This window comes from Gouania willdenowi, chromosome 5 (assembly GCF_900634775.1).
Source record: "Gouania willdenowi chromosome 5, fGouWil2.1, whole genome shotgun sequence".
NCBI lineage: Eukaryota > Metazoa > Chordata > Actinopteri > Blenniiformes > Gobiesocidae > Gouania > Gouania willdenowi.
The window spans coordinates 34,278,195-34,305,597 of NC_041048.1; the positions used below are offsets into that span (position 1 = coordinate 34,278,195).

Genomic DNA, 27,403 nt, shown 5'->3' on the forward strand with positions numbered 1-27,403 from the left:
TACATTATATTATACAATAGATATAGCATTCCACACCAATCAAAAAGCTTTCAAATTATATGTTGAAAATGCATTTTAAATGCTTTTTAAAGATGTTTGTCTTTCAAAACAAACCTAAATACCTTTACTGCAATACAAATGAGACAAAAATAGAATATTTATTATTTTAATATTAGGTTTTGTTTAGCAATGAAAGGTTTTGAATTGTTTTGTGCTCTACAACTCTTAGGGAATTTTTTACATTTCAATCACAAACCATTGGTTCAGTTCTTCAGTGTTATTTTTTTAAACCTTTATTATAAAAATATTTATACAAATACAAATCTCTAAGTGCCCTTAAGACAAAAAATATACACTGTCATAAATACATTTATTTTTTGTTTCTTGTTGTGATCGTTATTTATTTAAAAAATATTCCTAGCTAATTTTCATCATTTTACTACGTGTTACTTTTTTTAATATTCAATTATTAACATTGTCATGAGTGGATTCATCTATTACCTGTTTTGGAATATATAAAATACATAGGGAAATTACACTATTACATACTAGTATCAAAACATACTAACTGCCAAGCCAAGAGGTTTTTTTCCTATATACATACAGTATATTGTGCATGCACGTAATACTTTAATGTCATGTTAGGCTTTGACATGTTCCTTAGGTAAACCAAGACTTTGAGGAAGAAAGTGCTGAGCAGAGGGCCTCTGTAAGTAAACTGGATTAAAGCTCTTTATTCCACTGCAGCTACATATTACTCATTTCTATCAATGTTGGATCTATGCTTCTTCTCTAGATGGTGGACTTCACACCATTCAATTTCCAGGTACAGTCCATGTGATGCTTTCTTGAAAGAAGTAGTCAAGAATAAGATCTTAAGTTATTAGTTAACTCATTCCTTTATCTGTATTGCTTAGTTACACACTGATTGTTGTGGGCCACATGAGCTGCCCAATATTAGTAACACTGGACGCCCACTAGGTGGCACTCAATGTCAGTATATGGCTGTTTCAATACATGTGCACAACTTAAAATGATGATTTTTCAAGTTGGTAGAAGCACGATCAAACCATGAACACATCTTTTTGTGCTTGTCATCATACTGCAGTAATAAACACACTGAATACATTTATTTTTTTTCAGCTGGATGCAGATAATGAAGCTCTACGAGGCCGCCTGCGTGCTCCACTGGAGAAAATCATGTACACTTTAGTGCCTGTACCTGATGGTATGGATATCTCCTCCATCTTTGAACTGGACCCAACCACTCTGAGAGGCGGGGACTCCATGGTGCCCAGGTAATCACATTACAATCAACCATGGAGACACATTGTTAAGACTATTTTAATCACTTTTGAATGTTTTTTGTTTGAACATAAATATTAGGTGTGACCTCATCATCTCCAACAATCATAAAACAATCTGTTTCCCTACAGAATATCGAATAAATTCTTTTTAATATGAAGGCTTTTAGACCTTAATTTTTACAAGTATGATTCCTGTAAAACAGGTCTTCCACAAAGTGTATGATTTTTGTGGCTCCCAAATATAGAAAATTATGGATTATGATCAAAGCCTAAATCCTGGGAACACAAACAACTGTTGATCAGTATCTACTTATTTCCATTTATATTATTGGTAAAAAGGTTTCAAAGTGTCAGTATTGGCTTATAAATTTAAACTGGCAAATATTGGGCATGACAAATCGTGAATGTGGTTAAATTAGCAAAAATAAGGATGAAATAAGGTGAAAAGAGGTTAATAGTGACAATATTAGGACAACATATGCAACTTTAGGTGGAAAAAGTAGTGGGATGGGTTTATAAGTGCCTAAAATGTCTTGAAAGTGGAAAAATTTACAAAAAGACGTTAAAATCTGAAGTGGCATAAATGGGAGTTATGTAGCAAAAATGTATTAAAAGGAGCAAAAATATGGCAAGAAAAAGTGTTGAAAATAGGTTAAAATGTGGCAAGTTTGGTGTAGTTGCAGAATTTTTTTTAAATGTAATGTAAAAATAAGCAAAACTGGCCTCAAATTGTTAAAACAAAAAAAAAAATTCTTGAAGGCATCCGACGACTCCCTCAAAGTGTCTCACGGCTCGAAATGGAGTCCTGACCCAAAGGTTGAGAACCTCTGCTTTAGAGCATAAATGTGCACAAAAACGAAGGCGAACCGAGACCATAAAAACCTTCAGTCACTGTCCTCTAAATTCAGTAATTAGTATTAACGTTGATCGCTATGTGTAAAAGAGGATCTACTTAGAAAAACTCTTGATTTGTATCAATACAAAGTCAGTGAAAACTTCTAAATCCATCACACAGATTTATGAACAAGACCACATTAGTTCAGAAGTGACTAGGAAAGGTTTTAGACAAAGAAGTGATGTCAAAGGAAACGTGTTGTTTTTGTCGAAAGAAAAAACAAAGCAGTAAATGACTAATGTCTCGACTTTATATTTAGTCATGAAAACCACAAATATGTACAAATGATGTCAAAACTACAGTTCAAACAGTGTTGACTCGTGCGTGGGTGAATTTGGAACGTCATTAAAAAGGTTGTGTGAGACGTAGTTAATGTGTTTGGTTTTGGTATGCGTTCGTTCTAGGGGATTTTAAAGTTTCTCTTGCAGTTTTTTGTCCACTTGTTCTGCCTTGCATTTCATTGGTATGTAGCCTATATACCAGAGTAGATGTAGTAAGAAATAAAAGAAATGTGTGATCACTGTGTAATAGAAAACAATTTATTTCACATTTCTGATCAATTATCAGTCAATGTATTTGTCAGGACTGCCTTGAACCTGACATAACAAAAGCACTGCACATCTTTTACATATCCGCTTAGACTCTTTTAATACTAATTTTATATTCATTTTATTGAATGATTTTGCAGATAATAAAAGCCTTTTAGGTTTTAAATGTAATTTTAAAATGTATGTATCTGTAATAAAATAAATTGTTTAATTTTAGAGCTCGTTAAATTACATGATGTTGCCTGCCTTTATTTATTCATTCATTGGTTGATTGGCTGGTTTGATATAAATATGTATTAGTTATTAGATTCTTTCAAAAACTTTTATTCATTCATTTAAAAAGCGTCAATTAATTATTTTTATTTTTGGTTTGCAAAAATCTGTCTTCTTCTTTCCTATAGCCTACATTAAGGCCATCATTAGTGTGTAATCTTGTTTTGTGAAACACATTTCTGGCTTCCGATTGCTTTTTCAATCCAATTTAGAAGGAGTGGGGGATCTATCGCTTTTAACAGTATAAATCACATTCCCCTGTTTTATTAAAGCAGTTCTTTCTAAATGTAGAATTAAAGTAAAAACAAACAATCTAAGCTACAATGGGGTATTGATTCCGCTGGTGAGTAAAAGCAGTCTTATCTGTGCACCTGTTTAATCTGTAAAATCATTGGTCAGCTCTTTGGTAATTTTAGAACAATGCGTTCTGTGCTACACAGTGGAAAATTCTCTCAGTCAAAGCACAACACAGAGGGTTAAAGCCTGCCTAAGATGAAAGTTTCTATTGTGTCATGCATTCAGGCGTGTGTTTGAATGCTGCAGGTTACTGTAGCTAGCATCTCCCCCTCAAACGTTGTCCCTCACACTTTATCCAGGGGACGAGTAGCGATGCACAGCGGTAAGCCTGTTAGTTTCAGCTTCAGGCTGTTATGCAACACCAGCTGAGTCTATGGCTACTATTGACCGACGTACACAGAAAGTCCTCAGGAGCTGCACACACGCGCTCACACGTGGAGCGGATGTGATGCTTTGAGAATTAAGGGATGAGTGGCTCACATCATGTGTAACAGTTCAATGGACACGAGATGACACTCTAATGGTCACTACTGGGTTATAAATGCTGGGAAAAATCATCCTTAGGTTTAAGTGTCTACACCAGGGTTTTACAAACTTGGGGTCGTGACCCCATGTAAGGGCACTTGGAAATAAAAAAGGTTAACCTGAAATGTCTAGTAATATTAAATAAAATGTGCTCATTAAAATTATATAGTTTTTTCATTATATTTTATATTTATATGTTTTTTATAATTATTTATAAAAGTTATATTTTTTATAATAATTTATAATGAAAAATAATTTATATTTTTTAATTATATATGTATGTTCTGCCCTCGCAGCTTCCCCGTGCGTTCCTAGGCAGGCAGTTAACCAGTGTAATGACCACGCTGGCTGTTTCTTTGATGCATTTTATTCTTCAGAAGAGCAACATGACTCGTGTGTGTGAGTGTTAAAACTGCAACACAGCCACATAACAATTATTTTAAAATGATATAAAACAATATATAATGAAAATTAGGCACCTCATATTACAGGTCTCAGTTGTACAAGCTAACATTCTGATGCTAATGTTAGCATATGTGCTAACAAGAACACCAAAACTTGCTTCATCTCCCTCAAAACATGAAATACAACAACATGCAAGGGCACAGACAAGTGTAGACATGTTAACTAAATTATTCTAATCAACTCACAGGCTGCGATGACTTAGGACACAGTGCAGCAGTCTGAACAATATTTCTCCGGACTTTTTGGCAAACAGAAAGTAGTATGGCCGCCACTTCCGGTTTTACCAAAATAAAACCTAAGTGTAAACAAACTCTTCAAAATAATGTAGGAAGCCATATAAATACATTCACAGCATAAAATAGACTCTGGATGTCTCATAAGGAGCCAGAACAATGTATATATATTTTTTTTTTATTTCCTTATTTTTTCAACCTTGGGGTCGCCTGGAAATAATATTAAAATGTGGTTCCTTGAAATGTGTAGTAATAATAAATAGAATTAAATTACTCATTAAAATAATATTTTTTAATGAAATGTTTTTCTTTCTTTTTTTTTTATAGATTTTTCACAATTAAAACAAGTAATACAAAATATCACAGAAATAGAAGAGGAAGAAAGCTCATAGAGCTTAAATATTATTTTTCTAATTAAAACAAACTCAATCTCAAACATATTTCAATACTTTCACATCCTCAAATATAAATGTAGCTAAATTAAAATGCAGTATAAAACTATCTGAGCTGGTGCATATTGTCACTTTGCGCGCTAATACTGGCTACTCTGTTTGTAACAGTACAAACAAACATCATTTTTTAAAAAAAATTTTAGAGAAAAAAGTTTCCGGGGGTCGCTAGAAATTTGTGATATAAAAATGGAATCATGACAAGAAAAAGGTTGGGAACCACTAGTCTACACGCATTATTGTCAGAGGTGTGGACTTACGAAGGTCTTGCAACTCGACTTAGCGAATGACTCGTGACTTAACTCGGACTTGAGTCTATTGACTCAGGAAGACTTGACTTCCTACCCTTTCATAACAAAATATTTTATAAAATACAGTTATTATTAATGAGAAATACATTTGCTCAAATCCCTGTGAGACGGCACTCTGCCATCCCAAGGCAAACTGGACTTTGATTGACAGGTCCACCAATCAGGAAGCAGCTGAAAACATCAAGTTGGGCTTAGATGTGCATGCACTAGCAGGGAAATCCTTTGGATTTAAATATTATACCGGGATTAATAAATGATTCAGGAAAAATATACCTTGTATACTGTGATTTGATTTGTTTATAAAGCATTATGTCAGATTATATCACTATTATTTGACAAATGTATTATCTGTTGAAGTAATGAATTGTTTATATCCATTGAATAAACTGTATGCATGACTTGTTAAGACTTGAATTAAACATTAATAAAGTTGAGGACTTTTGACTTGATTTGGACTTGAATGGCTTTTACTTGGGACTTGTTCCCACCTCTGGTTATTGTCCTTTCTTATCAGCAACATTCAAACTCAACTATTTGTGAACCTTGTACTGCTCTTTTTTTTCTCTATCTGCTGGATATCTGAATGAGTTCATACAGTCATTATAGTTACACTGAAGCTATGAATCTAATCAAAATCAGAGTAAAGGTCTGTCAAATTCAAAGCTGGGCCTTTCCAGATTAACACTTTTTTTAATCATTGTTTTATCAGCAAATCTTTTTCTATTATCTATGAAAACTCCAGCACCAAATGTTTTCAGTCTTTCTGAGGTATTTTACTTTCTGTCCTTCTATCATTTCTGGCTACTACAGGAGCTCCTACGTCAGACTCAAACACCTGTGCACCAACACATGGGTTCACAGCACTAACAACCCCATTGACAAAGAGGAGGAGAAGCCCGTTATGCTAAATGTGAGTAGATCTGCATTGGTCGGCGTCTTAACACCATTTTTGGTTTGTTTTAATAATGTCTGGTTATTTTACTTTTCAGATTGGAACATCTGCAGTGAAAGAAGACAAAGAGGCGTTTGCCATTGTGCCTGTGCCGCCAGCAGAAGTCCGAGATTTAGACTTTGCAAACGATGCAAGTAAGGTGTTAGCATCTATTGCTGGGAAGCTGGAAAAAGGTACCATTACCCAAAACGAGAGGAGGTGGGTATAAAAATCAGCTCAGGGTTCTCACCACGCTGTTGAGCGTAGGGGCCCCATACTGTGTGATTGAATCAGCGTAGGAGACTTTTCTGTTGTTTTTTCCTTTTTGAATCGGTACCGTCATAATAATTGCTGCACACTTTTAAGTGTGCCCGTGTCGTTTAAACTCTCTTTTTAATTTGCAAAACCGAGAAACAAGTATATCAGCCGCACCATCTATTTATTACAGGCGATTTGCTCGGATGCTCCCGTCTTTACCTGAGAACCCCGAGGACCCCTGTATCTACCTAGCTGCCCCCGATGTTGCCTGTGTGCATCCTCTGTTTGGTAACCGTAATCACCGTCCAATATAAACACTGTAGCTTCAACCAGATGTAGCTTGTAGCAGCACATGAAACTGCTCGTCATGTTCATAACTCGCAACAGATCATTGTACGCGCACGGATATGAATGTTGTCTGGTTGAAACGAGTTCAGGCTTAAAGAGATATCGACTTCATTCGGGTCGGATAGGTTTAGGGCGTGTTCTGTCGGGCTCAGGTCTTCTTTTTTCTGCCCGAATAAAGCTGTTCTTTGTGCATCCTCCGCTTTGTGACTAAATAAAACAATAGAAAAATATAAAATTAATGAGTTTGGGGGGTTTGGCGTGTGTCCCAATATTACTGCGGGTCCCACATAATTTAAATTAGAAATGCGTGTCTTCGAATCAGTCTTTTGAATAAAATTTTATTTCTATACAGTGTCAATACCAAGCATGAGTAACTCTCTAACTCCATTCATCATGATCCTTCACCAACTCAACAAATAACTTTTGACTTTAACATAAGGCAGTAACAAAGCTTTACTTTACAAAACTTAGCCCTCAGAGAGTTATACATTTCTAAATTTTCCTGCGGGGGGATGCCCCTGGACCCCCCTACAACACTTGCACCAGCGTCGCTCACTCCCACGCCACGTGATCCCCCTACGCTGTGAAAAATTCCTGGTGAGAACTCTGCAGCTGTCAATATTGTTGGCTCGACCTAGGGTTCAGTAATTGTGTTTTTTCTGAAATGTGTTGCTGGATCATTGCAGGTTTGTGACGAAACTCCTAGAAGATCTTGTCTTCTTTGTGGTTGACATACCCAATAGTGGACAGGATGTTTTAGAGATCATGGTTAACAAACCAAGCCGAGAGAGACAGAAACTCATGAGGGAGCAGAACATCCTCAAGCAGGTGGAACTTCAGTCCAATTTCATGCCCTGGAATAAAAAGATCTGAAAGTACTTAAGTTTTCTGTTGCTGTTGCAGATATTCAAACTCCTTCAGGCTCCTTTCACAGACAGCGGTGATGGGCCCATGCTGCGACTTGAGGAGCTGGGAGACCAGCGCCACGCCCCTTTTAGACACATTTGCAGACTCTGCTACAGAGTGCTCCGTCATTCCCAACAGGACTACAGGAAGAACCAAGTAACACCTCACTCTGCTGCTGCATCTAGGCTCTGTTATCACAGCTATGAACACATTTTCCCTTTTGTGTTTCCAGGAATATATTGCCAAACAGTTTCGCTTTATGCAGAAGCAAATAGGGTACGATGTGCTGGCTGAAGATACAATCACGGCTCTACTACACAACAATCGGAAGCTGCTGGAGAAACATATTACTGCTGCTGAGATAGACACATTTGTCACTTTAGTGAGAAAGAATCGAGAGCCAAGGTGAGGCTTGGCAGGAGATACGGAGTGCTATCTTTAAGCAGGTGAAACTAACATTAACCCTCCTGTTGCCCTGGGGGGGTCAATCTGACCTCAGTACAACAGGAGGGTATATTTTAGTGCAGCATGGTATACGTTTTGCTAAACAATGTCAAAGGTACTCAATAATTATTTCTCTGGATCAGGAGTTCTCAACCTTGGGGTCAGGACCCGGGTCGCGCGACACTGGGAGGGGGGTCGTCAGATGCATTAAACTACTGATCAATTCAGTAAAGAGCATTAAATAAAAATATTCTATCAAAAGACAAGTTCACTGTTCTCTAAGCCAGGGGTTCACAATCTTGGGGTCAGGATCCCATTTGGGCTCGCTAGACACTGGGAGGGGGGTCTCCAGATGCCTTCAAGAATCATTTGAAAATTCTAGCCCAATTTTGCTTATTTTTAACTTTTTTCTGCAATTACACCAAAATTGCCATATTTTAACCTATTTTCATCACTTTCTTGCCATATTTTTGCTCATTTTAATGCATTTTGGCTACATTATTCCCATTTCTGCCACAAATTTCAGTTAGAGTCGACATTACCATTTAACACTGCTGTAGCTTGGCTAAGCTTACAGCTGGTTTTATTTCTCATTGGTGTTAGAAACTTTGTGTTCAATTAATAACATGCTTTGTGAAGGTTTTTTGTTTATTTAGCACTGGTTTTCATTCAATTGCAGTGTTTTTATTTATGTGAGGGTTGTAATTTAAACTTTGCAACTATTAATCGCTTATACTTGCTGGGTCATTCCATGACATTTCAACCAATTTTCAGGACATCTCATGCACTTTGGTCTCAAAAATTCTGACATTTTTACCAATTGTTCCTGTGGAAATGTTTAGTTTGATCGAATTAATAGTTTTTGAGATAAGGCTTATTTAGTGTGAGGGGGGCATGTGTCGGATTTGTGCATCTTTATTTTTCTTCCATTTTCAACTTCTGTTATCTCAGGAAGTACATCACATATCACATTAAATTTAGTAAAGTATTACACCTGCACCTACTCTCACAGAATATACAACATCTGCTACACATCCTATCTGGTGGACATGCCAGCTCCTCAAAATGGGAAAAAGTTTGTTTGGGTTTTAGGCTCGAACATGTTTGGGCCTTCAGTAAACAACTTTGCAAATTTTCAAATCACTAATGATTAGTAAGTAAGTAATATTTATGTATTTAGCGACTTTCACAGACAAAAAGCCACAAAGTGCTTCAGAACACAGCTTCAAATCAAAAAGTACACAATATACACAGTTTAAAATCAAAAAGTACGCACATTAAAAAAGGCCAAGACAACATTCCGATTAGTCAGATATCTGCATTGGTTCTCGGGTGATCAAAAAATATGTATATTTTTTAACAATTTTTATTGAAATCAACACATGCCGCCTCCCCTAATCCTCCATATCTTAAAAAGTATTCATCCGATCAAACTAAAGATTCACAGTGTGCCTATTGACTAATCACGGCACAATTGGTAGAAATTTCTGAATTGCTGTCTTTTTTGTTGGCCAGATTATAAACAAACAATTCGAGACTTGGTCATTGAGGAGCTGTAATCAGTTATGTCCAATCAAATCACTAAACTTTTTTTATTTCTCTTAAATGTATTACATATGACTTGTTTTATTTATTTATTTATTTGCAGGTGAGCCCTGAAGGAATAAATACACTGCTTAAATAGAAATGTAAATGTTCTACTATAAGAACTATTTTATTATGTGACATTAAAGTATATTAAATGGTGTTTTTTGTAATTACGTTTATACACATGCATGTGTCGCTGCTGTGATACACTGAGAATAATTTAGATGGATGAAATTCTGCGAGGGTTGTGCCTTGTGTGTGTCATAATTTATCATTAATAGGAAGTTATAAAATGTGTTTACTGTTGAAATGAAATTTTTATTCATTTATTTATTTTATTTTTTCGATCATACTGACAGGTTTCTGGACTACCTATCAGATCTCTGTGTGTCCATGAACAAGTCCATCCCAGTTACACAGGAGCTCATTTGCAATGCAGTGCTGGACTTAAGCAATGCTGACATCCTCATTGAGACCAAGTGAGCCTGGAAACTTATTACTTTGACCTAGATTGTAAAACCGAAATACATGAACTATAATTTTTTCTGGGTTTACAGACTCGTCCTGTCAAGATTTGAGATTGAGGTGGCTGCAAACGGGGACAATCCAGTCGAGGCAGAAGATGAGGAGGAAGTGTGGCTGTTCTGGAAAGATAACTGTAAGGAGATCCGTAGTAAGAGCATCCGTGAGTTGGCCCAGGACGCGAAGGAGGGTCAGAATGAGGACCAGGAGGTAGTCAGCTACTACAGGTGGGAATAATACAATCCTATACTGGGATAAATCCACTGGTCATCATGTCTGAACCGTAACAGAAGCGTGTGCAGGTGCTCAGCTGCCTTTACATGAATAACGGTACAGTTGCAGAATAGAAGTAAATTCATCATAAGCTATTGATAATGTTTAATAAATAAACAAATAAAGAAACAATATTGAAAAAGAGTAAGCTATTTCAAGCAGTGGGAAGGTCTTAAAGGGATCCTCCACTGTTTTTACAAATGTGGCCTAAAACCAAATTTAAATATTAGAAGATATGACTAACGTAACGCATCATTTTGCACCATTTTTTGATGATATCACACGGCCTCATTTGTCTGTAAACATCCCATTGTTTCCTATTAGAGTGAAGCATTCAGCCTGCTTTTTAGATCATTTAGCAGCTTTTTAGGTCAAAATGCCAATTTGTGCTGCTAATGGTTGCTCTAAATAATCACAAAAAGTTTAAGATGTCGATGTAACCTTCTATTGTATACCGAAAGAGAATAAAAACAGTTGTGACCCAAAATTAATCTGTGAGCACAGGGGGCAACAGTTTCAACTCTGCGGTTTTGTAGTAAACGATGAAGCAGAGATGAAGAGCTCTCCTAAGGGACCTTTATCTCCCTGTGCACAGCTAACGCTCTGGTGGTTGACGTTAGTGAGTAAATCCTGGACTGTTGAAGGACTCTCACCCAAAAGGACTTCTATTCTATGGGTTTGTGGGTCTCCAACAGTCTGTGATTAATGAAGTAATTAATTGATTAATTAAAGATCCATAAATCAAAGTTAAATCAAAATTAATCCACCTAATAGTCATATACCGTTGAATAAAAGTGATTTTAGATGGGTTTAACATTATTCTTCCATCTAATGTGTTGTTAAGCCTTTCTGTAAAATAAAGTGTCCCAATGACTCTAATAAATCTAGTATGTTGCACTCAGTTTTGTATTTATTGCTTCATTAACCCTTAGGTGCCAGCTGAACCTCTTTGCTCGCATGTGCCTGGACCGTCAGTACCTGGCAATCAATAAAATCTCTGGTCAGCTGGACGTAGATTTGATCCTGCGATGCATGTCCGATGAGGAGCTGCCCTTCGACCTGCGAGCGTCGTTCTGTCGCCTAATGCTGCACATGCACGTGGACCGTGACCCCCAGGAGCAGGTCACCCCTGTCAAATACGCCCGTCTGTGGTCAGAGATTCCTTCTCAAATTGCAATTGATGAGTGAGTTCATTATTTTAAACATGGTTTATTGCAGGAATGGGCAACTTCACTCCTCGAGGGCCGGATTCCTGAGACTTTTAGATGTCTCCCTGCTCCAACACACCTGGTTGAAACCAATGTGTTGTCATCAAGCTCTGCAGAAGCATGAGCCATTCATTTGATTCAGGTGTGTTGGAGCTGGGACACATCTAAAAGTCTCAGGAATCCAGCCCTCGAGGCCTGTAGTTGCCCACCCCTGGGTTTATGGGTTTATCAGATGCCTCAACGACATTTAGTTTTTTTTTTCTGTTGTAATTTCTCAGCTATGACAGTGATGGAACTACCAAAGATGAAATTAAAGAGCGATTTTGCCTCACCATGGACTTTGTTGAAAACTATTTAAGAGAAGTGGTGTCACAGAACGTTCCCTTCTCTGACAAGGAGAAAAATAAGCTCACGTTTGAGGTAATTCATCCTTGTGAAAGATATGATTCAGGGTTGGGGTCAATTATATTTTTCAATTACATTTACATCTTCAATTTTCCATGTTCAATTATAATTCAATTATGAATACAGTCACCAGCATTTTTTTCCAATTACAAATAAAATTACAATTATTATTTTTCCCTGTAAGTCAAGTACTGTTACATTCTCAGTATAGAGCCTTTAATAAATAACCCCATAAAACTTAACCTTCCCCTTGTGCTAGCTTTCTGTTGTATGTGTTAAATCAGCTGTAAAATACACTAAAAATATTATCTTTCATCCAATTTGTTTTTCATCACTTGGTTTCCTTGTTAGGCTTCCTTATACATGAAAATATTGTTATTAATATTTTATTAAATATTGTTATTAATATTTTTGGTGTGGGCGTCTGAGCCTTTTTTCTGACTATATAGCACTTGTTTTGATTTTTTTTAAATGGTGAAATAATCCTCACAATTCACTGACAAGTAGTTATTTAAACTGTAATTGACAGTTTTTATAGAAAATCCATGCCAATTACAATTACAAAGTCAATTATCTGAACTAAATTACCATTCAATTATGATTACAACAGCAGCAGATTTTTTACAATTATGTCAGAATTTTAATGAATTGTCAATTACACGATTACAATTATAATTCACGCCAACCCTGGCATAAATACATAACTAGTCCCTTTGTATTAAAATGTTTGCCTAAATTGTTGTTTCTTCTTTCATTCAGGTTGTGAATCTGGCAAGGAATCTCATCTACTTTGGTTTCTACAACTTCAGTGACCTGCTGCGACTCACCAAGATCTTATTAAACATTTTGGACTGCATACATGTCAACACCATTTACCCCATCAACAAGACCGAGAAGGGAGAGGAAAACAAATGTAAATACAGTCTTCTTCTGGCTTAAGGTTCTCCTTAGAGATAAAAAATATATATATAGAATATAGGAAGGTAGAAGGTAATAACAGGAAACAGGAAACAAGTATATTATATAGATAATTGTTATTACTTTCTTTTTGTTTTTTAGTTATTAACTCTGATGTAAATTGTGATAATCAAATACATGTTAACCTAAAATGATATTTCCTCGGTGTCCCACGACTGTAAAGGGTACTGATATATCCTACTTAAGTAGAAGTACAGGATCTGAATTTTTTTTTATTGCCAAGTACATTTACATATACACGTACTTAAATAAGTAAAATATGAGAAGCAATTACCTATTATGTCAAATATAAAGAAGAACAAAAAACACAAAATGTACAAAATGAGCGTTAATGTAACGCATATTAAGCAGTTTCAGCCTTCACATTACTATGATGTTTTTTGACTGTGGGGCTGATGAGAGTCTGTTATGTGGGGAGAGGTCAGGGATATTGTTCATGAGGTTGACAGCTGAGGGAAAAAAAACTGTTCTTGTGGTAATAGAGGGGAGAGTCACAAACAGTTCATGTGCAGGGTGAGAGGGGTCGGGTCACGATCTTACCTGCACGCTTCAGGGTCCTGGAGGTGTACAGGTCGTGGAGAGATGATAGATTGCAGCCGATCACCCTCTCTGCAGAGCGAATGGCACGCTGCAGCCTGCTCTTGTCCTTTGCTGTGGCTGCAGCGTACCAGATTGTGATGGAGAGGGGGAGGATGGACTTGACGATGGCAGTGTAGAAGTGCACCATCATGGTCTTTGGCAGGTTGAACTTCTTCAGCTGCCGCAGGGAGTACATTCTCTGCTGTCCTTTCTTGATGAGGGAGCTGATGTTCAGCTCCCACTTGAGGTCCTGGGTGATGGTGGTCCTTAGCAAGCGGAAAGACTCCACAGTCGACACAGTGGAGTCACCGAGGGTGATGGGGCTGGGGGAGGCTGCGGTTAAATCAACAACCATCTCCACTGTCTTCAGAGCGTTAAGCTCTAGGTTGTTGTCGCTGCACCAGGTCACTAGATGAGCAGCCAGACTGCAAATTTAAGGAGCTTGACAGACTGGTGGCTGGAGGTGCAGCTGTTAGTGTACAGAGAGAGCAGAGGAGAAAGTACACAGCCTTGGGAGGAGCCAGTGCTGATGGTCCTGCTGTCTGAGACATGCTTCGTCTGCTGTTTTCTGTTAGACAGCTGTTACTTGATTGAAATTGTCCTCAAATAGAAGTAATTCATACATAAAATACTCCAGTACAAATAAAAAGTAGCTCAATTAAATAGTACTTAAAGTAAAAGTTACTAGTTACTTTCACCCCTCATGTTTATTGTTCCCTTGCATGCAAAAGAAAGAGACCAAATCTTGCACAATTTAATTTATTTTCTACAAAGGCATCTGTATAAAATAAAAGGTTTGTCAAAATGTGCAGTTATTTTTTAAATAAAATGACAATAATGAATGAAATGTAACATAAAATACAAATCTCAGGCTCCAAGTATAGATACATTTTTGAACTCTAAAACTGAGAAAATAACCAGCATTCAATGCTGTTTTGGTGCGGTGCATTACGTGTAATCTGGTTGGCTGGCTATGATGTGATGCATTTGATTGTTGTCTGCTCATTTAATTTTTTGTAGCTTCACAATGTCCTTTGATTATTTTGAAACAAAAAATAATAATTTACTCAGTAATGGTTGGTGTAGAAATGTAACAAAATACTTATTTTAAAATGTACTTAAGCACAATTAAAATGACAGATTTCGAAAAATACTCAAAAAAGTACAAGTACACATAAAAGCAACTCAATTACAGTATTGTGAGTACTAGTAATCAGTTATTTTCACCTGTGCCACCTTACCAAACCTTATTTATTGAATTATTTGACTTCTTGGCGTTCTTGGGCTGCAGCTGGCAGTAATGTGATGAAGTCCATCCATGGAGTCGGGGAGCTGATGACACAGGTGGTGCTGCGAGGAGGCGGCCTGCTACCCGCCACGCAGACCCATCAGCCCGAGGGCGACGTAGTAAAAACACAAACGGAGCCTGAGAGAGAAGACATCATGGTGATGGACACAAAGCTTAAAATCATTGAGATTCTCCAGGTAGAAGGACATCATAAAATGTATTTACAAGTCTGAAAACTTTATGGTAATGTCACTTTTGATGTGCTTCAATAGTTCATTTTGAATGTACGGCTGGACTACAGAATATCCTGCCTGCTCTGTATTTTCAAACGTGAGTTTGATGAGAACAGCCCACAAGGAGAAAATGGTGCCAGTCCCAAGATGGAGGGAAGCAATAATGTAAATCAGATGCCAGGTAGGAAACATTTCACATTGACCCTGTAAAAAGAGGATACATTTCGAGAATTTGTAACACATTTAAAAAACATACTCACATTGTGTATTACCTTTCCACACTGTAGGAAATTTAGACTTTGAGAACATCGAAGAACAGGCTGAAAGGATATTTGGAGGAAGGTAGTGTAAATGTTTTTGTTCTAGTTTTGTTTTCACGCTGTTATCATGTTTAACCCCCCTATTATTATTATTGGCGTCAATTTGACCCCATGCAATAATTATGATGATCAAAAAATAATATTTGACTTTGCTTCATATTTCATGACTTTTCCTAATTTGATGGGTACAATTGATTAAGCATAAAATTATCATGATGATATTTTTTCAATGTGCTGAACACATTGCATGCATTGGTGTTCCTCTGGGGTCAATTTGACCCCAAGCTGTTTTAGCTGTGTAAAACTTGTCTGCCTGTGTGTGTGACCCATGTGTGACCTTACATCACCCCACCTGCAGGTGCAGAGTTCATACTTTTGAGTTGATACATGACATGGGGGGGCGAGTGAAACTTTATAGTGAATAACCACAAATATGTAACACGAAAAGAGATAAAAAATAAGTAAATAAATTTGTTTATGAGAGAAAAAGGGGGGTCTTTAGCATCAATTATTATGGTTCATTTTGTGAGAGTCATGAATGTGCATCCCAAATTAGAAAAGATTTTGATGAGAGATAAGATAACTCTAAAACTGAAAGCTTGACCTAATGGTGGCGCTAGAGAACAGGTCATGGTTTCATTATCAAGAATTTATTTATGTATTCAACAAATAAACAAAGTTTCCGACACAAAAACTTGGTCATATTTGAGGATAATAGAAGGGTTAAAAATATTGTTATGAAACATATTTTAAGTGAGGAGAACACACCGCTGGACCTGGATGAACACGGTGGTCGTACTTTCCTGAGGGTCCTGCTCCACCTCACCATGCACGACTATCCACCCCTGGTGTCCGGAGCGCTTCATCTGCTCTTCAGACACTTCAGCCAGAGGCAGGAAGTGCTGATGGCATTCAAACAGGTGAACCACAATGAATGCACCACAGTATCTCCTAAAGCATACATCATAGTCGGTGAAGTGCATCGCAACGTTCCTTCCTTGAACGTCTACTCAGGTTCAACTCCTGGTGACCAATCAGGACGTTGATAATTATAAGCAGATTAAGTCAGACCTGGACCAGCTCCGCTCCATCGTGGAGAAGTCTGAACTGTGGGTTTATAAGCGACAAGGGGAAGATGGAATGGATGGAGATGGACCGTCAGAGTCTGATAGCAAAAGCAAGGTATGATGTAGCTAACTTCATAGTCACTGATTCTCCACTTAAAGAAGGCTGAGATTGATAAGTAATTTTTTTGGTTTATGTTCCTCTGCTCCATGGCAAACATTACTCTCTATTATACCTGTTTTTCTTAACCTTTGTGGCCCAAGACTGGACTGCAAAAACACAGAAGTTTTGCACTAGTGGGCCACAAGGCTTAACAAATGACTGAGAATGTCACAGATATTTCACATATTAATTGCACTAAAGAAAAATGTTGGCTACAAATACAGAAATCTCCCTCATAGCCCAGAAATAAGGCCACAAGTCTATCCAGGGTCACTGAAGTAGGTCTTTGCAAGTGTTTGCATGTTTTTTTTCTCCATTCGATGAGTTTTGTTAACTTCACGTTCACGGTGTACTCATCAGTAGCCTCTCCAAGAGCTCATTGGATCATTTGTGGATTGAGATTCTGCTGTAAAACTGCTTGTGCAACATACTCTTCAAGGAGTTTTGGTTCTACCAATTCATTTTATATATCAATTTATTTTATATTATTTATTTTAGAAATATTTTTTAGGGTGCAGTTTTTTCAAAATACATTCATTTGTTTCTAACCAATTTAGTACTTAAGTATACCTGTCGTATTTTTATTATTTTATTTGATGATTATGAAAAAGTAATAAAAAATGATTGAATAATTCAGCAGTAATTTTTTATTTTATTGTCACTGATTTGTCAAACGGTCTGATATCAGTCGTAGTGTTATATATAATATGTATATTTCAGTTGAAAAACAAACAAAAAAATAATTTCATACATAATAATATATAATGCAACAACCGAAAAAGGAATAGGCTGAAGCCCAGTGGCCTTTTTTTGCCTATTCGGTACCAGAAAAAATCAAATCAGAATACGCAATCGGTACTGATTCCATGAGAATTCAGCTTTAGCCTTAATGTTTCTTCTGGCAGAAACTGGATCTAATATTTATTTGAACTTTAGCTTTGGAGGCATTTTGTTGTATGAGCATGTTTATACACTTTGTGATGATAAATATCTTTGAGTATCAGATTGCCTCTTATTGTATTTGACAAAGTTTTGCTTTATTGAACTATTATATACTGTATATATAATGAAAGATGAGATCATTTACATAAACACCACCATGTTAAAATTTGATAAAACTATGGGCTGCTTTGTATACAGTATGAATGTCTGACCTGGAGCTCACAAAGGTTAAGAATAACTGTTGTATACTTTATAAATGATGATATAAATATAGAGGAGACTTATTCGTGTCCTATTGTTTTCAGTGTGATTCCCTCGACAAAACAAAGACAGAAAACACCAGCAGTTACAACTACAGAGTTGTAAAAGAGGTAAACCTGGTCATTCTTTGTGTATTTTCTATATTATTATTATTATTATTATAATTTGTACGTAGAACATCTGTAAAAATGTGTCCTCTTATGTTTGCTTAGATTCTGCTACGTCTCAGTAAGCTCTGTGTCCAGGAGGGAAGCTCAGGAAAGAAAAGCAGAAAACAGCAGCAGAGGTTGCTGAGGAACATGGGAGCTCACAGTGTGGTGCTCGAACTCCTCCAGATCCCTTACGAAAAGGTAGAACTGTAGATGTATGTGAGAGATAGGAGTAGGACACGTTCTGCATTCTGATTACGCTCTGCCTTGGACTGAATGCACATAGCAGACAACTTCTATTTATGTGAACCAGTATTTCTCAAATGAGGGGTACCCCAAGGGGTATACAGTGGCACTACAGTGGGTACTTGAGAGAGAGAGAGAGAGAGAGGGAGGGACATTCAAATTTACAAATGAAAGCATTAAGAATATGGGGTTTTATCATGTTTATTTTTAGTTAAAAGCGATAATCATACTAAGAGTTACCAACAACTCACAAAACGACAACAAAAACACACAAAAGAAGATGAAAAATATACTGAATAATAAAAAGAACAGACAAACAACTACTAGATACACAAAATGACAACAAAAACACACACACTAAGAGAAAAATACACACCATTACCAGCAACATTCAAAACAACAAAAACACACTTAATAAGAAAAAAACTATATACTAAATTAAAGAAATAACAGACAAATCATAAAATGATGATAGAAATGATCTTGGTTAGAACATGAATTGAAGATACAAGGTTGAGTCTTGGTCCTACATCAGGATGGAGATGACTATAAATGATCAAAACTATGGAAATAAATCTAAACACTTATTTACAAAATGAGATTCTTTAAAATGTGTGTTATCACTCACTCATTCCATCATTATACTCCATAGTTGTTTTTTGACAGAATTCTGAGCAAAATGTTGTAGTTGCACATAAGAAGGAATTGGATTCAAAAATAACAGTTACTTGAGCCAAAAAAGTTTAAGAAACACTGATGTAAACAAACAGGATAATAATCACATCCTTCACATTAGAGAACAATTTCTGATATTCAACAATTGAATTCCAATAGATTTATTTATATGACTATAGTGTTATAGTTTTTCAATATTGAGAAAAAAAGCATTAAAAACAGTGTTAACTGTGTAACTGTGACCAGATCAAACAAATTAAGTTACATGGACACATTAATGATGATGGACTGCAATTACCGTATAATGTAAATTATTATAAAACTTACTTGTTCAAGGGGCAAATTATGTTACGCATACATATATGTGCTACATAATAATATTATATTATTATAATTATATTATTAATCAATATTTAATAATATAGACAATATCATACAATATTATTATGACATATCAATAATAAAAGATATGATCATGATACTAATAGTAATAAGAAGAATATAATAAGAATAATTATGTACTGTTATTATTTGTTTTATGATAAAAAATGATTGTAATATTATCTTCTATATGTAAACATGACTGCTTTTGACACATTTTTTTTTACAATGTAATAGAAATAGTATACTACAATCATAGATATTAAACTACTAGACTCTTATCTTTTATTTACTAATGCATTGCTAGTCTTGCATATTGTTAAATAACTGTTAAATAAAACAAAATTGTTCTTCAATGTGATGGAGTTGACAGCAGCTGGCTGCTATGTGTTAGTTGTCTGGTTTCAGTAAAACCAAAGGGAAGCCATTTTTGCGGGGCTCATGTTGATTCTATTGTGTATTTTTATGGATACAACATTCAAAAATGTATTTTGTTGCAATGCATTTCAAACTTATATAATTGTCCGAGACAAATCACATTGGGATTATTTCTGCAGAATGAAGATGTTAGAATGCAGGAGATCATGAAACTGGCTCATGAGTTTCTGCAGTACTTCTGTGCAGGGAATCAGCAGAACCAGGCACTTCTTCACAAACATATCAACCTGTTTCTGAACCCAGGGGTGAGTATCCGATGCATGTCTCATATGTCCTCTGAGACAGCACTCAGGAGTTCTAGATCCACCACCAATGAATCCTTCTTTTCCTCTTAGATCCTTGAGGCCCTCACAATGCAGCACATCTTCATGAATAACTTCCAGCTGTGCAGCGAGATTAACGAGCATGTGGTGCAACACTTTGTCCACTGCACTGAGACACATGGTCGACATGTCCAGTACCTCAAGTTTCTGCAGACCATCGTCAAAGCTGAGAGCAAGTTCATCAAGAAGTGTCAGGATATTGTCATGGCAGAGGTCCGCAGTTCTAAGAGTTCTAACATTTCTAAGATCTGTCAAGAAACGGGTCTAAATACACTGCTTAAAATAATGGCTGTTGTTTTTTCCCTTCTCTCCTACTCAGCTCGTAAATTCTGGCGAGGATGTTCTGGTCTTCTATAATGATCGTTCGTCCTTCCAAACCCTCATCCAAATGATGCGTTCAGAGCGAGATCGCATGGATGAAAACAGTCCTTTAATGTACCACATTCACCTGGTTGAACTGCTGGCTGTCTGCACCGAGGGCAAGAACGTCTATACAGAGATCAAGTGCAACTCTCTGTTACCCCTTGATGATATTGTGAGGGTCGTCACACATGAAGACTGCATTCCCGAGGTAGGATGTATTTCCATGGTGGAAATACACAGATGGGTTGGTTCTAGGGATGTAACGATATCTAAATCTCACGGTTCAGTATAGTCACGGTATGATAATTGTGATATTGTGGGAAAGCACACAGTTTGCAGCAATGCTAACAATAACAAGAAAGATGACCATTGAGAAATTGTCTGTTCACTATTTTGACAGTAATTATTGTCATACTTTTAGATACTGCCTACTAACAGATGCAGATTATTTAGCTAAAGTGCAATAATTCTAATAGAGTCAGGAACACTCTTAAAGGCAACGCAGGTATAGAAACAGTACTAACAATGAATTAAATAATAATTTAGAAAACAGCCAAAGAAATCAAAGTCGTGCAAACTGCCTTATTCTGTGTTTAGATTCATTTTAGTTTTTTCTAGAGAAAGATGAACAATCAACATTTGAGGTTAGGAGTAATCTCTGAGCATTTAAAGTAACCATCAACCTTTTAAAGCCCATGTTGTCAACAGAAAATGGCCGTCTCTTATTTCTTGAGCTCTTGATCTGTTCGGAGGGAGTATGGTTGTAAATGCTTCTTGACCCACTGGATTGTTTGTTTGACACAATCCATAAACTTTTCAGGATGCCGGGTAGTTAAGTGGCTTCTCATGGTACTCGTATTTCTGGAAGAGTAGCGCACGGTACACTAGCAGTGTTTGCTTATTGTCCACCTTTTCTCCTTCATGGTTTGTTGTTGCGGTGAAACCAAAATGTTTTCACACCTATGACTTATAGCTGCTGCATCATGCACAGGTTCTACAAACTGCTACAAACCATTTAGTAAACTAATTGGTCAATGTTGTTGTGGCCGAGTAAGATTTTCATTGGTCGACCAGCAATGGTACCAGTTTCAGTACTGTGAAATAAAAAATGCAATTAAAAGATTTATTGTTTCATTGCATTGTTGTACAAAATTACTGAATGAATGGTTTACAAAGATTTCAATTAAAGAGTGCAATATCCATTTTGTGCTTAAATACTATTTGCATGCGCTGTTTCTTCACCAGCTGCACGTAATTTACTAACATTGCTGTGCAAGTAGGTGTATGTTTTAATGTGGTTGAGTATTCCATATTTCAAAGAGGATTATTTTGCTATGTAAAGTGTTTCACACAGAGAAGGAGAGCAGAATAGTTGAAATTGTGAAATGAAATTTGAAACTGTTTAATTCACACAAACAGTCATTTATTCCATACATTAAAATTATTAAGTCACAAAATAAACATAAATGAAAGTGTTGTTACTTGAATGGAATTCAAAACACCAAAATGACATTGCTGAATAGGCGATATGTTTTAATTATTTTTCATTAAATCATATCTTATTGTCTCTCAAATGTGCTAAATAAACATGTAACATTAAGCCAGGCAAACACTTCTAAGTTTGGTAAGTTTGATTTAGTAAATCAGCCCCTTAGTGTATTTCTACCAGGTGATGCTTTAGTGTAACTACCCCAGATTGATCAATCATCTAAATTTAGTGATTAAGGTGGAAAAACAGCAGGTTTTATTGCAAATACTGTGATTTTAAAGCATGCAACGTTCAAAGTGTGCAAAGTTTTCAATCAAACTAATCAAATATCCTTTTTTGACAGATTGTGTATATAGTTAGATTCTACATTTGACTTATTACAATAAACCTTTTATTTATCTGTTTAATCCTTTTACTTGAGTAGAGAAATTGGTAACACTTTACGTTTTATACATTTATCTGTCATTAGCATTAATAAGGTGTCATGAAGACTGTCATTAAGTGTCGTTCACTAAATTATGAGGCCCAAGAATATATGGATTGCCATTATAATGACTCCCTCCCTCATGGCTGTTGTGTCCCACAGGTAAAGATTGCGTATATCAACTTCTTAAACCACTGTTATGTGGATACAGAGGTGGAGATGAAAGAGATTTACACATCAAATCACATGTGGAAGCTTTTTGAGAACTTCCTGGTGGATATTTGCCGGGTAAGGCCATATTTGTTTTGTAACTACTGGTCAGTCCAATCAAAATGCTCCACTGCTTTTTATGTTGTGATGGATTTAAGCAATTATGTCACCCCAGCGTAGAGCGCTGTTTTACCTGCCACCTACACACACAGGAAATGTGATCCAGTGCTTATGCGTCATGCTAATGATTTCTCCCCCTTTTCTTAGGTCTGCAACAACACCAGTGACAGGAAGCATGCTGATATCATACTGGAGCGTTATGTAACGGAGACAGTCATGAGCATTGTCACATGTTTCTTCAGCTCTCCTTTTTCTGACCAGAGCACAAGTCTGCAGGTACACATGTTAAAACATCTCAGGTAGAAATCTTTAAATAGGTCTATTCTCAGGTTCATTCTTTTGGCTGCTCTCGTTGTGATTCATAAATGTGGCATTCTTTCCCTTTTCATAGATAGCTCATCATATGTATGTAAGTATAGGTGCTTTTCCTCCAAAGTTAGTTCTCTATGCCTATGGATGTGTAGTGTAGTGTAAGTAGTATTTTTTTAAAATATATAATTTAATGAGTACACACAGTTTTTCTCTAATCAGGGGGTTTGTTACTTATAGTCTGGTCTGTTTGGGGATGAATTGTGCAAATTTGTCTATAACCATGAAATTTGGCACACTTATAGTTGTTGACCTGCTGGATTCAAATCTGCCAGGAGCCGGAGCCAATTGTCAATGGGGTCTCCAAATTGGACTACCGGTATTCAAAATGGCAGCCACCCATAAAGAGGTTTTTCTGTCACTAGTCAACCAAAAGTCACATAATTAAAACTAAAAACACTTTTCTATGGTTTTGGACCTCAGGAATTCTAAATATGATGCCTATTTGATAGTCCCCTTGACTGGCATCAATGGCCACTTGCGATTATTTAACATTGAACATTATTGACCAAAAATGTCTTTATTTTACAACATAGAAGCCTGACCTCCCTGTCCAATATGGCAACCCCATTGATAATTGGCCACGGCTCACATAGTTTTTGACATGCTGAATTCAAATCTGCTAAGTGTGCCAAATTTCATGGTTGTAGACAAATTTACACGATCCTTCTTTAAAATCCCCCTAACAGACCAGACCATTAAGTTTCTGCTGGAATGTGATGTTGCAAGTGGTCACTCCTTTTCTCATACCTTGTTGTTGCTTCTTGTTCTCATTCATAAATCCTGATTTCTACCCTCACTAAAGTTTCTTAATGTTATCATTATGTGGTTGGAATTATCTAACAATTGGAATGGTTGAAGATCTAAATTCTGCTCCTGTTTGCTTTTACTATGCATCCGTTCTGTCCTTTTTCTATTGTAACAGGCAGCTATTCTTGGCAAGATACCAGAGGTATTGATGTGTTAGGGCTGTTGTCATTGAGAGAACAGTTATACTTTTGTCCTGTTTACACTTAGAAACATCTAGTCCCCCTGTTATAACTGAAAGTAGGGAATTAGTTCAACCAATGAATTTCTTTTTGTTTATGACGTTTTTACCACCTTCCTTTTTCTCATCATGGTTTTTTTTGTCTTACAGACTCGCCAGCCAGTATTTGTGCAGCTTCTTCAGGGAGTGTTCAGGGTTTACCACTGCAACTGGCTCAACCCAGTGCAAAAGGCCTCAGTGGAGGCTTGTATTAAAGTGCTTTCAGATGTTGGTAAGGCATTAAAACAAGATCGTCCAAAATCAGTCCTGAACATTTCAGATTATCTCCTTGCTCTACCTCTTCCTGTAAATTATAAATGTAATTCAGCTTTGTATAGTCATTAATAATAAGCCTTTTCTACAATCAGGTGAGTTAAAGAAGGAAAACACAACACTGTCGACTGTCTAGGAAACTGGAAGCAGCACCAGCAAAATCTTCGCACGTTAGAGGTTTAGCAAAATCAGTTATTTCCTGAATGTTTCTAAACCAATTTAATCATACATTTAATGTTCTTATTATCTGTGGGGTCAATTTGACCCCATTCACTATTTATCAGACAAAAAAATAAGTTTTACTTTTTTTTGGCTTCATATTTAACACGTTTACTGTCAATGAGGTTTTGAAACAGCTCTTTCACAGTGAAAATGACAAAGAGGAGGATGTGTCTGAGACGGAGGACTTTATAGTGAACATTCCCAAATATGTTTCAAAAGAGGAGATAAAAATAAATGAATATGTTTATGAGTGGAACGGAGGGGTCACTGTCATCAACCATTATGGTTCATTCTGTGAGCCATGAATGTGCACCCCAAATTAGAAAAGATTTGGATGGAAGATTTTAAAGATACACAAACTCTAAAACTGAAAGTTTGAGCTGATGGTGGCACTGCAGGAAAGGTCATATCATCACCACAATCAATAGGGTTCATACGCTTGTCATTAAAAATTTGGATAAAAACTATTCAAGATGAATTAATTCTAATTTGAGAGTAGCCTGATGGCAGCGCTAGAGAACAGGTCAAGATTTCATTATAAAGGGATTATTTATGTATTCAACATATAAACAAAGTGCCTGACAGAAAAAAATTGGTCAACAATTTTCTGAAAATGATTTTCTGGAGGCAACTATTCCTGGGTTCAGATTGACCCCAGGGGTAAAATGTGTTGTATTTGGTATATTTAGTAATATTTATAGATAAAAGGAGGGTTAAATGGAATCTAAACTTTTTTCCAAATGTGTTGAGTGAAAATAACCTGCATAAAACATGTTTTAAAAGCCGTACTTTAAAATATTGAACCAGTAACATTGAGGTATTTAGTGTACAATGAGGTTCCATTGTCTTCTCACTGACACAGATGTATCCACTTCACTATTTTCTGTCTTCTGTCTTTAGCCAAGAGCAGAACAATAGCCATCCCAGTCGACCTGGACAGTCAGGTCAACAACCTGTTTGTAAAGTCCAATAACGTTGTGCAGAAAACCATTCTCAGCTGGAGACTTTCTGCCAAGAACACTTCCAGAAGAGATTCTGGTCCGACTACTTCCAAAGACTACAGAAACATCATTGAGAGGCTCCAGGTAAATAGTAATCTTTATTTTTGAAATAAATCGAGTTTTATCTCATCATTTTAATCAGTCACAGTTAGTCCAATGTTAACGATCAAAATGAAACGCCAATATGTATATTAAAAAAATAAATAAAACGGTGAATCTCGACAACAGTGGTAAAATAATATATTAGACCAATGGTTAAAAGCTGCACAGAATGATAATTTAAATGTGTCCTCTAAATATAAAGAAGACCAGTTTACAGTGAGGAACTGCAAGCATGGTGCATAACGTTTTTCAGTGTATATATATCTAAAGAGAGAAAATCAATTCAATTCAACTTTATTTGTATAGCGCAATTTACAACAAAGTCATCTCAATGCGCTTATCAAAATATAAAATTCATAATAAGAAAGAAAAAACCCAACAAGATCCACATGAACAAGCAATTAGCGACAGTGGGAAGAAACAACTCCCTTTTAACAGGAAGAAAACACCAGCGGAAGCAGGTTCAGTGGTGGCAGCCATCTGCCTTGACTGGTTGCGGTTAGTGTACGGAAGGACGAACAGAACAGGATAGAGAGATAGGACATCAGAGTGTCCCAGACTAGTTGAGCCGTGAACCACAGATCAGGAACTGCCATCATCAGCTTCACGACACCTGAAACAGAGCAGACAGAGAAGGGCGAGGAGAAGGCACTGACTGCAGAAAAACATGATATAGTATTATTAAGTCAGCCTGCCTTGGCATTGGGCCCAGTGGCTTAGTCAACACTTATTGTAAAGGTGACAAATCTCTTCCCGTTTATTGGTAAGGTAACCGCGACTACAAGGTCTGTAAATGCGACCGTTCATAGACAAGCCAATGTCCGCTCTAGTGGTTATGTTATGATTAAAAAATCAGAAGGATGTATTAATGAGGTTCCCACTTTTTTTGGGGTTGCGACCCCATTTTTAGATCACAAATTTCTGGCGACCCCAAGTAATTTTTTCTATAATTAGTTTTTATACTTGAGTTTGTATTAAATATATATATATATATATATAGCTATTTACAGTGAAATGCAAGCAGTGTCTCAGGCGATATTAATCACAAATACAGGGAAATGCAAATTATTTGTGCCTCATTGTGTTGATATTATAAAACAATAAACAAATATATTAGACACTACACTACACTCCAATCTCACTCACTACACACTAACTAAAGTCAAATCACAGTAATAATCACTATTATCTCTATAATCTCTCAACTCACCCTCTCTTTCTCCATCTCTGTTTAAAAACAAAATTCCCGCTATATGTGGACATTATGATTGGACAATGGCATTCTTCTTCTCAACCAATAGGAAAAAGCTATAATGAGACATTTCAGCGTGGTTCTTACTTGCAGCACAGCACTTTTGCTTTCGTTTTCGAAGCGCTCTGCAGTGTCTTCCTGCACGGAGCCTATACTGACAGCTCAAGTAAATGTCACAGAAAAACACGCACACATTTTACCTCATTACTCCACTTCTATTAGGCCTATCAACATGATTTAAAGACTGGTTTGTAGTTTGACATCCGCACTTTCGACACGGGTTGAAACAGAGATTCAAGCTATTGGCTCTTTAAAATGTTCATGTG

At 36.5% G+C, this 27,403-nt stretch overlaps 1 protein-coding gene across 11 annotated transcripts in view; it reads left to right on the forward strand.

Annotated features, from left to right (window-relative positions):
- itpr1b (inositol 1,4,5-trisphosphate receptor, type 1b) overlaps positions 1-27,403 on the forward strand; it is a 137,784-nt gene that overhangs the window by 28,449 nt on the left and 81,932 nt on the right. For 7 of the 11 annotated variants that reach the window (XM_028448177.1, XM_028448182.1, XM_028448183.1 and 4 more), the window contains exons 11-38: positions 665-709; positions 797-826; positions 1,144-1,298; positions 6,114-6,213; positions 6,293-6,453; positions 7,527-7,668; positions 7,744-7,902; positions 7,979-8,151; positions 10,137-10,256; positions 10,335-10,526; positions 11,505-11,756; positions 12,059-12,200; positions 12,945-13,098; positions 15,034-15,227; positions 15,303-15,444; positions 15,551-15,605; positions 16,338-16,503; positions 16,598-16,765; positions 18,058-18,123; positions 18,226-18,363; positions 20,022-20,147; positions 20,238-20,438; positions 20,545-20,796; positions 22,664-22,789; positions 22,979-23,107; positions 23,223-23,240; positions 24,339-24,459; positions 25,623-25,807. In XM_028448177.1, the coding sequence (XP_028303978.1) occupies positions 665-709; positions 797-826; positions 1,144-1,298; positions 6,114-6,213; positions 6,293-6,453; positions 7,527-7,668; positions 7,744-7,902; positions 7,979-8,151; positions 10,137-10,256; positions 10,335-10,526; positions 11,505-11,756; positions 12,059-12,200; positions 12,945-13,098; positions 15,034-15,227; positions 15,303-15,444; positions 15,551-15,605; positions 16,338-16,503; positions 16,598-16,765; positions 18,058-18,123; positions 18,226-18,363; positions 20,022-20,147; positions 20,238-20,438; positions 20,545-20,796; positions 22,664-22,789; positions 22,979-23,107; positions 23,223-23,240; positions 24,339-24,459; positions 25,623-25,807 (3,912 nt within the window). The remainder of the gene's footprint in view (positions 1-664; positions 710-796; positions 827-1,143; positions 1,299-6,113; positions 6,214-6,292; positions 6,454-7,526; positions 7,669-7,743; positions 7,903-7,978; positions 8,152-10,136; positions 10,257-10,334; positions 10,527-11,504; positions 11,757-12,058; positions 12,201-12,944; positions 13,099-15,033; positions 15,228-15,302; positions 15,445-15,550; positions 15,606-16,337; positions 16,504-16,597; positions 16,766-18,057; positions 18,124-18,225; positions 18,364-20,021; positions 20,148-20,237; positions 20,439-20,544; positions 20,797-22,663; positions 22,790-22,978; positions 23,108-23,222; positions 23,241-24,338; positions 24,460-25,622; positions 25,808-27,403) is intronic. The other 4 variants (XM_028448178.1, XM_028448184.1, XM_028448187.1 and 1 more) reach the window with 1 other exon arrangement.